The sequence below is a fragment of the Cydia strobilella genome, chromosome 7, assembly GCF_947568885.1.
Source record: "Cydia strobilella chromosome 7, ilCydStro3.1, whole genome shotgun sequence".
NCBI classification, from domain to species: domain Eukaryota; kingdom Metazoa; phylum Arthropoda; class Insecta; order Lepidoptera; family Tortricidae; genus Cydia; species Cydia strobilella.
In genome coordinates this window covers 10,993,130-11,009,665 of record NC_086047.1, presented here as the reverse complement: position 1 = coordinate 11,009,665, position 16,536 = coordinate 10,993,130, and the positions used below count along the sequence as shown (strand labels likewise).

Sequence of the window (16,536 nt, the reverse complement as noted above, 5' to 3'; positions counted from 1 at the left end):
TGTTGTTCGTTTTCATTCATTCGTTCGCTGTAACTCAAGCAAACAGTAAGTGGTTTTAGTTTTCTAACTCTAATAACCATAATTGCTTATTTACATTATTTTAGCCATAAACTTATGTTTTTTTTACAATTTTAGTTCAGTATCCGGATCAGTTAAGTTTCAGTGTACCACACGCCTAATGTTACGCGATTGCAAAGCTATTGTCGTGTCAGAGACAACTACATGCTATCAAGTAATTAATCAGTATAGCGTGCGTGTGCTCATGACATGAGTCTCATCTCATGACACTCGGCGCCGATAGATGTCACTCACGACTTTGCCTCTTTAGGGTTCCGTACCCAAAGGGTAAAACGGGACCCTATTACTAAGTCTCCGCTGTCCGTCTGTCCGTCTGTCACCAGGCTGTATCTCATGAACCGTGATAGCTAGACAGTTGAAATTTTCACAGATGATGTATTTCTGTTGCCGCTATAACAATAAATACTAAAAAGTACGGAACCCTCGGTGCGCGAGTCCGACTCGCACTTGGCCGGTTTTTTTGGGAATTGAAACTGCCATTTTGGCAACGGAACCCTAAACACTTCCTTTTTCGTTAGTCCACTAAGCGATTTACTTATATGTACAGTAGATATGGTTACAGTGATAGCCCAGAAAAACATTCCAGTTTTTCTGAAGGTAACTTGCCGAAGTTTTACTATGGAACATGATATCTAATTAAACTTTACCAATTAAATCATATCGTAGAGAAAATACTATATAAGAGTGTAGGAATACACTATAAAAGTAAACAAATAAGTAGGTACCTCATATTTTACAGTTGTTTTACTTAACCTACGGGAGCCTACAACTTATGATCAATCTCAACTATATGTATGCTTTATGTTATGTACCTATAAAGCCACAAGCAGTAACACTAAACTAAGATTAAGATAAAACAGTCATGTCAGAGTCAAACCCGCCTCACTTCATTTAAATTTCCCTTTGCACATACTCGTAATGCACATTTCCTTTATTGGATGTCAAAAGATCAGCGATCGTCAGATGTCAGGATGGAAGACTTCCTTTCACATTTTGTGGTAATCGAGTAAAATATCAGTAGACAGTGTGAACTGGCATCAAATACTAATCCGGTATTTAATACTTCTTTTAGGGTTCCGTACCCAAAGGGTAAAAACGGGTACCTATTACTTAGACTCCGCTGTCTGTCTGTCTGTCTCTCCGTCTGTCATCAGGCTGTATCTCATGAACCGTGATAACAGTTAAAATTACACATGATGTATTTCTGTTATCGCTATAACAACAAATACTAAAAACAGAATAAAATAAATATTTAAGTGGGGCTCCCATACAACAAACGTGATTTTTTTGCAGTTTTTTGCGTCAAATTTATTGAAAATTACAATGCCTATGCATGTGACGCAATACTCAGGCTCGCGACCCACGCAGTAGTTAATTTTTTTTACTTATATATTTTGACTACTTACTTGAATTCTTTTGGTATTTTTGATGGGAATAATGGAATATTTATACTGCCATTAAACAGCGATGGAGTGTTCTCTGTAAAGAATATTGGTCCTTGAAGTAAAACATGCATGTGAAGTGGGGACGATTGAAACAATTTTGTGAAAAAGAGAGTGACAGTGATTTTATTATGGTCATGATTGAAACATTGTTATAATTGAAACTTTTGTATGGAACACAAATAAAATGAAATATTTAATGTTTGTATGTATTTATACAAAAAAACCTTATCGTTATATCTTGTTGTTGCATTAAAACACGTTTCAATCAATCGTTTATTTGCAGTTAAAACTTAGTACCATGCATGCAAATACCGTTATATTTAACATTATACCACCGGTAATGTCAAAATTAATTACACAAATCAAAAGAATAAAAAATCCATTACAATTAAAAATATAGTAAAAAATTAAATTATATGTATATTAAATGTTAGTGAATTCGTTATTGCCAAAAAAATAAGAAAATAACTTAAATAAGAAGAAATACAAGAGAGAACACATAAACTGAGTTAATATATAAATGTCAAATTATAAATTTAATCTAAAGCTCTAGCAAAATATTATTTGATGGAATAATACGCTTACTAATAAAATATTGTTTTAGTTTTCATTCAAATGTTTTTAGATCCTGGCATTCCTTTATATATTTATCTAATTATACACTAATTATATTATCTAATTATTAATTGCGGTATCGCATAAATTCTTGTCAAAATACCTAAAATTACTTTTAATTGGGTACTAACATGTCATCCTTAGCTATTCCTTAAATTACTGCGGACATTCTGTCTGGCTGTTTTAAATTGGTCTTTATTTTTAAAATAGGCATATAGAGAAAAAATAAGAGAAATAACTGTTAAAATTGTATGCTCTACAAATATATATCTATACACACATCCGAACATCCTACAAGAAACCGTAGAACTTTTTTATAGAATAGAATAGAAATCATTTATTCAGACAACACATCAATACAACACATATATAGCAAATACAAGACAAAGATAAAGAAAACAGTAGAAATAGAGATGTGAAGCCGAAATGGTCTCCACTCAGCAATGCAGCTGGCACGACTAGCGTGGTCAACGGCGCTGGTTTTCTGTGGAGCCAGCGGTGTGTGCGGGACAGCATAGTGCGGGACGGGACACGTAACATAACTTAACTGGTGAATAACTAAAGAACAAAATAGGTAATTATGACGATGACGGGATCCGGGATTTTTTAAATATATAGCTTCAGGCAGCAAGACTTTGTTGGTGGTTTTATGAGCACATCTTGTATTTATAATGTATATTAAAATAGTTACAGGCGGTTAAACAGTGTTTCAAAAGTCCTCGTCCTATTACAGTTATTTATTACATACGTATTTATTTTTAATTTGTAATGTATACATATAACATACGTTTAACCGATGGCATATGAACAGTGAAAAGTTTTATCATTGCACAGGTTGATGTAAAATGCATTTTTTATGATAATCTGTTACTGTCACGCAACTTGATAAGTTATTAAAGGACAGAATACCGTAGGTTTTGTTTATTCTAGTAATTATGTTGCAATCGGCACTTCGGGTGGTCATTTTCACCAGCATATTTTGCCTATGTTCAAGTGTAATAGATAAGATAATTGTAAGTAGTTAGGCAGATTTAATTTTGTTTTTGATTTCAGCAAAAGATTTTTGAACACGAATTTCTATCTCATCACATAACCCCCCTTTTTAAACGACTTCATTGGGGCATTTAACATTTAGATTCATTAACGGAGTAATGAGCGTGATGATGCGCAGAGCGTAAATTTTATGATATTGTATATAAATAAATAAATAAATAAATAAACATTATTATAGGACATTCTTACACAGATTGACTAAGTCCCACGGTTACACATTACACACACACACACACACACTATATATATGCACACTAACACATTCTGTTATTATCTGTAGGGTCCAGGGGTCTTCAAATTCCAGTCATTTAAACACTGTGACCCACCAGCAACAGAAGTCGATTTGTGGATGACGCAGAGAAAATTTAACAGGACCACTAATGTTATAGATTTGACATTGTCTACACCGTGGCCACTTAGTGATGACATCGTAGTAAGTACCTTGTATTACTTAGGAAATTCGAAGAAAATATTCGTTAGATGCTGATAACCAAAACTTACTAATTACTACCACAACTTTAGAGCCATATACCTATAGAATCGGTAGTATATATCTATACAAGGTTTAATTTGCTTAGTTTGCAATTAGTGAGTTTTGGTTGACGATTCACCTGACGGTATGTGGCTAGCATTTTTACATTAGAGAACATCTTAGGTAATAATAATAGTTATTTGTTATACAAGGGTGCAAAGTTGTATTTTACCCGCGAGTGTGGAATTGAAACACGAGCAAGCGAAAGGATTCTATAGTTGAACCACGAGCGAAGCGAGTGGTTCTAAAATAGAATCCTGAGCGTAGCAAGTGTTTCAAACACACGAGAAGTAAAATACATTTGCACCCGTGTGTAACACAAAACTTTTCCCCTCACTATAGCGAGGAAAGTGCAACATCCACAGGCGTTAGATCATCTTCATCACTGGAATCACTCATTTTTTTACGATATTATAACAGAAAACACTAGAAATTCTGATTTTTACGCGAGTCGGTGAGAAGAACAGTAAAAATTTTGTTGACAATGTTGACATTTCTGTTCTGAAGTATGAAATGTCAACGATGCGTTTTGAAATTGCATCGACTCAACTTGTGCGTTCAGAATTATATTAAACATCATTACAAAAAATCTAACGTTTCTTATGGAATTTTAAGGTTTATGACTTAAAATTATTAAATAAAGCTAAATTTGGTATTTTTTATTAGATTCTCAAACCATTTATTTAATGATAATTAATATCGAACGAACCATTATCATGAGCGTTTTACGTTTTGTTATCTGTCAATCTACTTAAACACGCTCCATCCAAGGTCAAATTACTTTCCCCACTAGTGGATAAAATGCGTTTTTCCCCGCTTGTTTTAAAGGATAATAGACGGCTTTCCGAGCTAGTGAGGGGAAAAATTATTATGTTGCCTACCGCTAAAATGATGATTTTCAACCTTACAATAAATAGTACATTGTACAACGTGGGAGGTAAGTGAAATATTGTACGAGAGTCTAATATGTTCACGACAGCCGCAGTCTGGACGTCTGGAGTGAATTAAAGACTCGAGTGTGGACTCGAGTAATATATAATATTCTTACCCCTGGGGTTACACACAACACACAATGTTTTTCATCACACTTGCGAAGATAAAACTAAATTTTAAGCAGTCAGTTCTTATATACGGTGGCATTTCAAACATTCGTCCGCCATTTTGAAATTTTTTGGCAGTTTAGGCATCGAAGGCACAGACCCATCGGCATTCAGCCACAATTGAAAAATGTGTAAAAATATTTGAAACGGCTATAAAATTAATCAAATTAAATATTTTAAAGCATAAACAAAAAATAAAAATTTGTAAACGTCAGTATTTTCAAAGTAAAACTCATACCTACCTACTTGGTTCGTATGAATTAGGGACATAGTTAAAAAAAAGCTATAACTCCCAAGTGAGTTATAGCTTTTTTTTTTCAGAATACATAACTCACGCAGGAACAATATAGGCCATTGTCCTTCAGTACACCTGCAAGAAATAAGATCTTATTCGAGCAAGTGTGATGAAAAATTTATAGCGAGTCTCCTACAATCCAGTAACTTTGTCGCCTTTTGTAAAGGGATTCGTTTGCGTCAAACCCGGTAAGTAGTTCTCTGATTTTTTGTAGACTTGTTTATGGTATTGGCTGTTGGCTCAATGAATAATCCAAGTTTGAGACCTCGAGCGCCGAACGCAACTTTGTCAAAAATCGAAAAAACCGCGAAAATTTCGTTTTTTTTTAGATTTGGGCAATTAAGACTTTAAAGGACTAGTTTTTGACAGTGCCTTCTCAAGACGTTTTTAAAGTAGACAAATTTGCTACAATACGAGACTAGATGTGTCTCTGTAGATCTAGTTTCCCAGATCATGATAATCCCTACTTAATATTATAAATGCGAAAGTAACTCTGTTTGTCTGTCTGTTATCTTTTTACGCTTAAAGCGCTGAACTGATTTAAATGAAATTTGGTGTGGAGATAGTTTTAGGTCCGAGAAAGGATAGTTTTTATCAATCATCATCAACATATACGCAGACAAAGATACAGGTAAAAGCTAGTGAATTAAATATAGGTAATTTTTTTTGTTGTGACATGAAAATTAAGGACTCCTCAATATAGCGAGAAATGATTCGTGTTTAGACATTATAGGTATTAATATCATGCTGGCAATAGATAAATCCTTAGTACCTATCAATAAATTAAGTATTTTTCATACGTAGCTGGAGATAAAGACTGCGACCAAGAAAGACGGCGGATACAAACCCGGCTCCTTCTACATGAAAGGTCCATTCTGCAAAACGCTACAATCACTTACCGGAGATTTGTTCAATGCGATTTTGAATGCTACAGGGGTTGAGGAGTGCCCCATACCAGTAAGTCCAGTCTGTATTCTGCCAAAAAATCTTATTTTACGTAGAACGCATCAACGACATCACATAACAAATCCTCTTTCATCACTATGGGAGAGGATGAAATGAGTATTCGATTTTTAAGTTACATACGCCTCTGAATTACATATAATCAACTACACTGCAAAATCAGCTGCATTGCGTGAACTCGATCGCATTATCTCTCTATCGCACCAATACATCAGCACGGCTACCACGAGTTGGCATGACATTTACGTTAGCGACTGCGTGAACTCAATCGCATTCGCTCTCTACCGCACGATTACATCAGTGCGAGCGAGATGAACTGCGATCGAGTTTACGCAGTCGCTAACGTAAACGTCAAGTGTCAACTCATGACACGGCTGCTGATTTATCTTTTCAGGGTGATGTAAAAGTGGACGACTTCTACGTGGACAGTGAAAAACTAAACGATCAAATGCTGTACGGGGACTACAGAGTCGAACTGTTCTTTTTTGTCGACAGTCAAACGAAAGGATGCTATCTCATGTACATGCAATTGATGTCTGAAGAAGACGAATAAGTTTTTCAATAAAATAATATTCTAAAGTCATGTTTATTTTCTCCCTTTGTATTTAAAGTATGGTATTTAAATATTTACATATTTTGCACTTAATAAAGGCCGTGGCAGGATAAGCTAAGTGAATCTGCCCCCCGCGAGTTGTGGCTTGTAATTTCTTTTGGTGATGTGGCTTTCTATTAGTAACAAGTACCTATGCAAAATTTCTGACCCCAAAACTTTATAGTTTTTTAAATATGATCTTTCTTCGATATTGTTTTTTCTAGCCAGCCGATTTTAACGTGCGTCACGCATGTTGTGCGTAGTAATGATAATTATATGACATCAATTATTGGATATATTGTTATACAAAAAAATAAAAATAAATACAAATACAAATATATTTTTTTAAAGAGACCGCTCCATTTTTTCACCAGTAATACACCCACCAACGACCTATAATATACATATATTTTTTTCAAAATTATAGCTGAGGAAGAACATGGAGATATCCTTACATAAAATACTTTACATGCATTTCCTAGAACCACTATAATATAAAACGAAATGATGGAAACCACTTTAGAGAAACGTGCATGTTGCATACTAAATACCACCAAAAACATTTCATGTAAAGTGTTGCCAAGACTAGGCGCATAAAGCTTTTACACTCAAAAGCTATCAGATCCCGTAGTAGGTACCAAGACTGTTACTCTGTAAGTCCTAACTTTATTAGCTCTAACTGTATAAAGCCAACATCTTGGTCAAACGTACAGTACGGCTTGGCCGTTTCGTTGCAGTCACATAAACACTCACTCGGTGGACTTGTTGTACAAAGTAGTTACACAAGTCTTTCAAATTCTAAGTGTCATTAAGGGATTGTCCAATTTGTCCATTTGACAGCAACGAAACGGCCAAGCCGTACTGTACGTTTGACCAAGATGTTGGCTTTATACAGTTAGAGCTAATAAAGTTAGGACTTACAGAGTAAAAGTCTTGGTACCTACTACGGGATCTGATAGCTTTTGAGTGTAAAAGCTTTATGCGCCTAGTCTTGGCAACACTTTACATGAAATGTTTTTGGTGGGATTTAATTAACTCCTTGCGATTATCATACGTTATGAAAATATCTTATTATTATAATAATTACACGTCAAACGAAAAAGGCTTACATAAACATTGAACGTCTTTTTGTCAATAAACTCATCGTTGCTTTTATGAAAACGAAATTAATCGTAAAATTTGTGAAGGTACCTACTTGTTTTACGTAGGTACCTAGCTACCTAGTTTATTGCGTAGGTAGGCTTATTGCGTATTAGTGCACTTGGCACTTTGCCATCACTATCAGAGCCTCTTCATCAATACCGCTGTAATCTCAAATATAAATGTAGTGTGTATTTAATTTATCAACACACACACACACACACAAGATAGCTGTGAAAGAAATTTGAATGTAGTGAGCATATGAAAGAAGCCCGTCTACCATATTTAAGTGCTCGTCGGTAGTCGGTTCATACATTTGCTGATAAAGCGTCCGTCAATATCGTACTATGATATATCCGGTGTGTGAGCGAGACCACGCTGTGCACATAGATATGCTCCGCTTGCACACAGGAAGCGCCGGCGCCACATGGATCCGCATCCAGTGCGAAGACTGCCTGAGCATTGGGATACGGGATACGGTGTCACCCAGTTATTAGTAAACCTGTGGTATAAAAAACTGAAAGGAAATAATAAAAATTCCGTCTGTTTCTTTAAATATGCTAGTTAAAGATGTATGACGTCACAGTGTAAACAAAATGTGTTAGGTACAACATATTACTTTGTTAATTACATACGCAACATTGTGGGTACGCCAGGGTACGCAGACATGATAATTAAAAAGAGAGAGGTAATTTTATGAACGATCCTATACATAATGTATGTCATTAATTATTAATTAATCATGAATGATACATATTTCAATAAAATTGATACTTCGAAAAAATGATAAGTAATAACTTTTTTTGACAAGAGCTCTAGCACTATGTCTTCGTTTTTACACGACTGCCCAAAAAAGGAGTGTATTGTTTTTAAAGTTTTTATTGACGGGAATTTACAGTTATACTGCTAAAGTAATCAATATTGTGTAAATATTGTCTAAACTTTATCAATTTTTAGTGTTCACGTATTTTATTTTACTTATTAAGTATACTAACTTATTTTACAATAACAACAGCTGACTAGTTATGCTGGCCCAAAAACAGCTAAAGAAGCATATATTGGAGATAATACGTTTTGTTTAAGTTAAATTTTATTTTTTAATTACATTTTGTAAAAGACGTGTAAGTATATTTAAGAAAAATATTCGTAGTTTCTCAGTTGGTGTTCTTGTCAGACGTAAATATTATTAACCAAGACAGTAAGTTCCTTTTACAATAGTTGCATAAAAAATTGATACTTTGTCGTTTTTTTTTATTTAAATCATTTATTCACACAAAACAATAAAAATGTGCACACTACATTAAAAATAAAATACAGAATTCGAGAGAATCTTAAAAAATAATATAGTTACATGTAAAAAATCCGCAACGCAGGCTTCGTCAGGTGGCTACAAATGCAAATCAGCAACATGCTTCGTCCCAAAAATACCAATGATAATATCCGCAACAGGCCTCGTCATTTCGTTTGTTTAAATAAAATAACCGTCACGAATCGTACCTGGCTCAAACTATCGTATTGATACGTGATGTTAGCAAAGTGGCATGTATAGGCATAATTAGTAGGTATAAAGCATGCGACGAGGTGGCCGAGTGGTTAAGGCGTTGGACTGCTAATCCAATGTGCTCTGCACGCGTGGGTTCGAATCCCATCCTCGTCGATTTTTTGTTTTTTTTGTGTAATATTAAGGGTGTCGAAATATTTAAACTAATTTTACAAGTTTGTATTTTTATAAGAATTATAAATATTTGTTTTAATTTTTTCTTCGAGCAGTTAATCTACCTATCGCATCCAGATCGCACCAAGACTAACGTTTATTTTACTCAAACATAAAACATTAATTAAAAACTGTTAGATAAAGATCTATTAAGCAAAGCCTAATACATATTTAATAGTACAGGTATTCATGTCTACACACTTTCCATGCGAAATGCCAACCACGTCTTTTATCTCAATTACTGTAAGAGTGATTAAGGGAACAGTCATAAATAGCAGTAAGAAAATGATCCTTTCCTGAATTCCTGCCAGTAATGCGTATACAATAAATCTGTGGAGTCAAGCGCCGGGTCAACTGCACGAGATACTCCAATCGCTAACCGAACATGGGAATATCAAAGTCATAAGGGACCAGTATAAGTAGGCCGTGTAAACAACCGTGGCGCTCGCCTTGCGGCTATCAAAGATAGATATAACTATGCGGCTATGGAACATATTTGTTATTGCCCGCGAGTGACTGCGTGGAATGATGATGATGATTGATAAAAACTATCATATAAATACCTAGTCCTTACTCAGGCCTCAATCTAGCTCCATACCAAATTTCATCTCATTCGGGTCAGTTCTTTTATCGCGTTTTCAGGGTTGGTCCCAAGATAAAAGTTGCTCAGTATGACCTATATATTCACCCCGTAAATTATTGCAGGTGACTAAATAAACAACCTGTATGTCACGCCGTGCGTCGCGTCGTCATCGTCACATACTTCGCTTATAGCCATGCAATAGCTCAAAATAAGTAACTTTAGTATTTCATACGCTCCACCCCGCACCGAATGGAATTACCTCACACCGCGGTGGCAGATTGTCTACCTACATATTAACAGAATCTCAATTCGATTCTACATAGACACAAAAACGATTCATAGTCATAGTTTATTCATAAACAGTTTTCACTGTGTTTGAAATTAATTTACATATTAATCATATTATATACAAAAAATCTTATAAAATAATTATAACAACATACAAAACGTCAAATTAAAAACACTTTAAGAAATAATATTACATAAACAAAAGAAAAAAAAACAATATAAAATCGAATGTCATTAACAATAAATATGGAAATTAAATTTCATTAAAAGGAAAATTAAAATTTAATACATCGTTAGAAAAATAATTATAATATTTCATTTATAAAGCCAAAAACTAATATTTATTATTCATGTCAAAAATATAATTTGATAATCTTACAACATCTATTAGACATATAATTCATTCATCAATCCTAATTTTTATTACTAAAATATTCCTCTACAGAGTAGTAACATTTTTCCAACAAGAAAGCATTTAACTTCTTTTTAAACAGAAAACTATTATAGATTGACTTCATGTCAATGGGTAGCTGATTGAACAGTCTAATCGCTTGATGATTTGCGAATTGTTTGACCACTGTTAGTTTGCACATAATAGGCTGTGGCAAATCTTTCCTCCTAGATGCAAGACGTCTCCCCTTCTGTTCTTGTGTTTCAATATCTTTGATATTTTTAACCAAATCTGTCAGAACTACTAATATATACAAACAAGGAATGGTTAGAATTATACAAGATGTTGGTTGTGGAATTCTGGCAATAATGCGGATTGCTCTTTTTTGCACAACAAATGCAGCCTGGATATTATACTTATAACTGTTGCCCCAAAATTTAATACTGTAACGATACTTGGATTCAACCAGTGCCTAGTATACCATTTTTAATTCAGCTAAGCGCAGTTCATCTCGAAGACTTCTGAGAGCATAGCACGATGAATTTATTGAATTAACAATCGCCGAAACCTCTGATTTCCAGTTAAGCAAACAATACCCGTACTTTGAAGTGCCTGTCCAGTGTCAATAAATAAACTTTGCGATTACGATTACCTACGCGTATTGATTGCTTCTTGTGGCCACGTTCTGGCTTGCCCTCACTCGCCTAACCAATGGGATGGGAATACACGTCCTGCCCCCTTTCACTAGGCTGTAATCTAGGCAGGTCATGGGTAGGTACGGTCTGATTTGGTATGTGAACACACCCTTCTTTATTAGGTATTTTATATAACAACATTATATTTAAGGAAAATGGGAAAACTTATTCAGGGGAGAGTCAAACTCTTAAACGGGAACTTATCCTTTATAAAGTTTTTAAATAAAAAGATTTTACATACATGAAGACCGAAATAAAATGTATCGTTTCCAAGAAAAAAGTTTTACTTTGTCGCTTGCCATAAGGACGCTTTGACAGGTTACAAAGAAAGAAACAAGCAAATCTCGTCCTTATGGTTAGCGACAAGGTGGGACCTTTGACGAGACTGCGACACAAATTTCATTTATTTGATAGGTATTTAAGTACCAAGATTCCCATTCGGCATCGAATAGCCAGCTTTACACATTAGGGGGCGGCCACACGGGCGTGTCACACGTAAATCTTGCGAATGGGCAATGAAAGTGCGTACTCGTAACAAAGGGTTAGGTAACAGGGCATGTTTGTTGGGGAAACGTCTCATGGGAGTGTAATTGCAGTTTTATGCGTGTACGGAGACGGACATGTTATGTTTACGAATACAGCATCTGATGGCAACCATAGAGTAACTTATACTAGAGCGGTACTGTCATAGTAAATTTTGTAACCCCAGTAAATTCACTGCCATCTGTCGACACACTTTAAAACTAAAAATAAATATTTATAAAAATACGATAAAATGTATTTAAATATGGATAAATGATTTTTTTATTTGCATTAATTATTTTTATATGATTTTGACCCATGTTCTTTCACTGGTATGCATTAAAATTATAAATAACAAACGAAACAGTCAACGCCCTCTATACGAGTGTAGGCCAAAACTAGTGGCGCCATCTGATCGAGAATCAAATTTTCGTGATTTTCGAGGCACGTTTTTTCCTTAGACTGTATCCATCTATTAAATAAATAAATAAATAAAATAAAATAAAAAGCCTTTTTATTCCTTAACCACTTAAATATACAAATTATTTCTAAACTAAATACTATTTGTTACTAATCTAGTAAAGTGTTAGGACCCCTTCCGGGTATAGGCCTCCTCCAACCTCTTCCACCGTTCTCGGTCTTGTGCCTCTGTGAGCCAGTTGCTCGACACTCTCTCTAAATCGTCTGCCCAGCGGGCGCGGGGACGCCCAGCTCCTCGTTTCCCACTTGGTCCCTTCCAAGTAGTTACTCGTTTTGTCCATTTTTTATCTGGCATCCTCGCGATGTGACCTGCCCACTGCCATTTGAGTCTTAGTGAGTGCTCGAGAGCGTCAATTACTTTAGTTTTTTCTCGTATATTTTTGTGACGTATTTTATCTATTAGCCTAACTTTTAAAATTTTTCTTTCGATTGCTCTTTGACATGCTCTAATCTTGTGTTTAATGTAGTTTGTGTATTTCCACGTTTGACAACCATAGTTAAGTGTGGGAAGTAGACAGGAATCCAGTACTTTTCTTTTTAAATGTAGTGGCAGGGCGCTCAGAAGTATATTTGCCATACTCCAGAACTTGTTCCACGTTTTATTTACCCGCCTCTCTACTTCGTCCGTGTTGTTATCCGGTCTGAAGGATATCTGTTTCCCTAGGTATATATACTCTTTTACATAGTCTAGCTTCATGTCTTCTATAAATATTTCTTTTTCTACATGATTTGTCATTATTTTTGTTTTTTGAAGATTCATTTCGAGACCGATGTTTTTGCTAGCTGCGTGTAGAGTATTGATCATACATTGTAGCTCTCTCCAACTTCCAGATAGTAGCACTATATCGTCTGCAAAAGCCAAATATGTGAGATATTTTCCATTTATATTAATTCCTCTATATTCCCATTTTAGACTTTTCATAACTAAATGCAAGACGCTTATGAATAGAGTTGGGGAGAGCGGGTCCCCTTGCCTGACCCCTCTTTCGATGTCTATGTATCTGCCAGTGGTTTCTAACTTGACTCTACTTTTGCAGTTTGCGTATATGTGTTTTAGTATATTTATGTAGGTATTATTTATTCCTGCTTCATCCAGCGCTTTCCATATAAATGTATGCTCTATAGAGTCGAATGCCTTCTGGTAGTCAATAAAGGCGGTGTAGAGTGGTATTTGGAACTCTCTATGCTTATCGATGAGTTGCTCTACCGTTTGCAAATGATCAACAGTACCGAACCCTCTCCGAAATCCCGCTTGTTCCACTGTAAGAAAGCTTTCGATTTTTGGAGACATTCTGTTCTGCAATCCTATTGCAAATAGCTTGTAAAAGCTTGACATGAGGCTGATTGGACGACAGTTTGCGATGTCCTTTGGGTCACCTTTCTTATAGAGGATTACGATTTCAGACTCTACCCATTGTTTAGGGACTTTTTCCTGTAGCAGTATTTTATTGAAAAGCTGTGCTATGGGGGTCAATAGTATATCCTTGGACGCAATCAACATATCATTAGTTATTTCATCGCATCCTGGACTTTTACCAGTTTTCATTTTCTTTAACAGTTTGAGTATCTCGTTTTCATCAAAAAGCTCTGGATTTTCGTCTCTGTTTGTAAAGTTTGCTTCACTTTCATATGATAATCTGTTGTTAGAGGACTTGTAAAGTTGTTGAGGACCATCTATTACGGAGTTATATCTATCTTTGTGGCAACTGAATGGCGATTATACGAGTAGGTAAAAATATTTGCTGCAGGATGAGGTAGAGTTGTAGCTGCATCTGTGGGAATGACATTCCCCTCATAGTGTTTCGGACTTTATTTTTGAAAATAAATGTGGTAGATATGTGCAAAATGACCAAACGTAGCTCGTTACCCGACGTTAACTCTTTACGGTATAAATATGTATAATTGTTGATTTTAATCGCTACTGCCTTTTATATTTAAATTTTTAATGAACATCCCAAAAAAAGGTACACTCGATTTTATTGCTCGAAATATGTTGATTCAGATGACACAGTTCACGAAGCCACTACCTACTTATAGTTTATTTTGTTTCAAATTTTCAATAAAAGATCTGTAACGGAAAAGCATCTCCGATGATGCGTAGTGAGTGTTGTAAGGGTTAGTTTTCCGTCTAGTGTTACACATATCGGATCCCGCTTTCTAGAGAAAACCGACCGCTTGTGCAACCGCCGGAAGACAACGGTAGCGCCAGCAGCGCAACATTTGCATTTAATCGAGAATCGGTCATGTAGAATTCAAAATATTAAACTGGTAGGTAAATGAATAATAAAAGAAAGAAAAATAAAGCGTATATGATGACATAAGTCAGACAAAATAGACATACAAAAAATGCTCATATCTAAATATATATAACAAAGAAGGAAAATGCGTTTGTCGTAAAAATGATATACATCACTGAAGGTTTTTGTAATATGTATACTAATAGCGACCCGCCTCGACTTCGCACGGGTTACACAAACCCTTAACAAATTATACACCTAAACCTTCCTCAAGAATCACTATATTGATAGGTGAAAACGTTTTATCCTTGGACTGTATCCATATCCATCTATTACGGAGTTATATCTATCTTTGCTATTAGTGAAGGCTGTGTTTCGATGTTGGGTCAAGCCGAGCGGGCTGCAATTTTATTGGCAGAATGAGACGATTAAGTACGAACGAATAAGTGCATTGCATGCATATGCATCTCACCCAGCCTGGCCCTACATGGAAATGCTTGATAAAATAAATTGTTTTACTATTTTTCTGGCGCTACTCCGCGAGCCTATATTCACGCTATTGTTTCGTTTCGACGACAGATTTATATGTAACCCTCACGCCCTCAGATCGCATCGTCGATGTCTAATTAAATCCGACTAATGGGCCCGCCCTATTAGCTCCTGTTAGATAAGAATTACAGGTCAATTCGAATACACTGACATCGTGATGATATTTGAATGATGTTAGTTATGGCGCGTCTCGCTCGCGCCAATTAACGTAAGTACAAGTAGGACAAGTAGGTATACGAGCGAAATGCACAATAACTGAATGACATCATTTTAATGTCAGTGTATGTTCGAATGGGAGAGTTGGATATGATATCAATTTGAAACCGTGGTAAGGTGCTTTTGTCTTTAGTCAATAGATTTTTCCGTAGCTATTTTTTTTATTGCGTTGCGGTGTGGCACTCATAAAGAATATTCTATATAAGGTATATAAAATACATATCGTACCTATAGTTTATATTCATTACTGACTTTTTTAAAGCTTCCTTGGTTTAAACGTTTCTTCACAAAGTAAGCTGCTGAAAGTTACAGATATATAATAAAATTATAGCAGAGCTTGAGTATTGCCTTCATTCATATTTTATAATTTGAATGTAAAGGTAACAAAACACACATAGAAATTAACAATACTTACCTATTAACATAACCCAAGTAGGTATTATTATTAATTACTCGTAGTTTTATTATTGGCTTATTATTACTCTTAGTTTATTTTTTTAAACTAGGTAGATACTTGTGACCAAATCAAACAATTCAATTCAATTTCTTCATTCAAATGTATCTGTTAACATTACAATTAATTATGGTTGCTAATTAATTGTAATGTAAACAGCTAAAATCTAAGCAGAAACTTATATGGAAACTAAAACTTGCGGAAGCAGTGGTATCGGTGGGGTGGTGGATACGGCACTGGATTTCCTTACACTCGTTGAAAATATTACGTATTAACATTTTAGTACACAATAAATTTAACTACTTATGTACTCGTAGATTAATGGCTGCTACGCTACGCTCTGTTATTGTTATTGTAATAAGGATATCAATTACACAATTACAAATTACCTATCAGTAACTACTTGCAGTAGGTACCATCAGGTCGATCAATGTTAAGCTCAACTTTTGTTTTAAAAGGCACAATCACCAAACCCGTAACTTAATGTATCCAAACCGCTCGCCTAGGTAAGTAATTGACTAATATACTTTTGTTTAAGACTATATATATATTAGGTTTAATTCCTAACCGCTTTTCCCCTATTTAACTCCGATT

General features: G+C 35.1%; 1 protein-coding gene and 1 non-coding gene across 2 annotated transcripts; both read left to right on the top strand.

Annotated features, from left to right (window-relative positions):
* Window positions 1-3,074: 3,074 nt before the first annotated feature.
* On the top strand, window positions 3,075-6,671 carry LOC134743075 (uncharacterized). The gene is made up of 4 exons (XM_063676368.1): window positions 3,075-3,151; window positions 3,472-3,624; window positions 5,923-6,075; window positions 6,476-6,671. Exons 2-4 carry the CDS (start codon window positions 3,541-3,543, stop codon window positions 6,632-6,634), a joined length of 396 nt encoding a protein of 131 aa, XP_063532438.1. The 5' UTR covers window positions 3,075-3,151; window positions 3,472-3,540; the 3' UTR covers window positions 6,635-6,671.
* A 2,717-nt stretch (window positions 6,672-9,388) lies between these two features.
* Trnas-gcu (transfer RNA serine (anticodon GCU)) lies at window positions 9,389-9,470 on the top strand. The gene has a single exon. It is a non-coding gene; the product is annotated as a tRNA-Ser (tRNA).
* The last annotated feature ends 7,066 nt before the right edge of the window (window positions 9,471-16,536 follow it).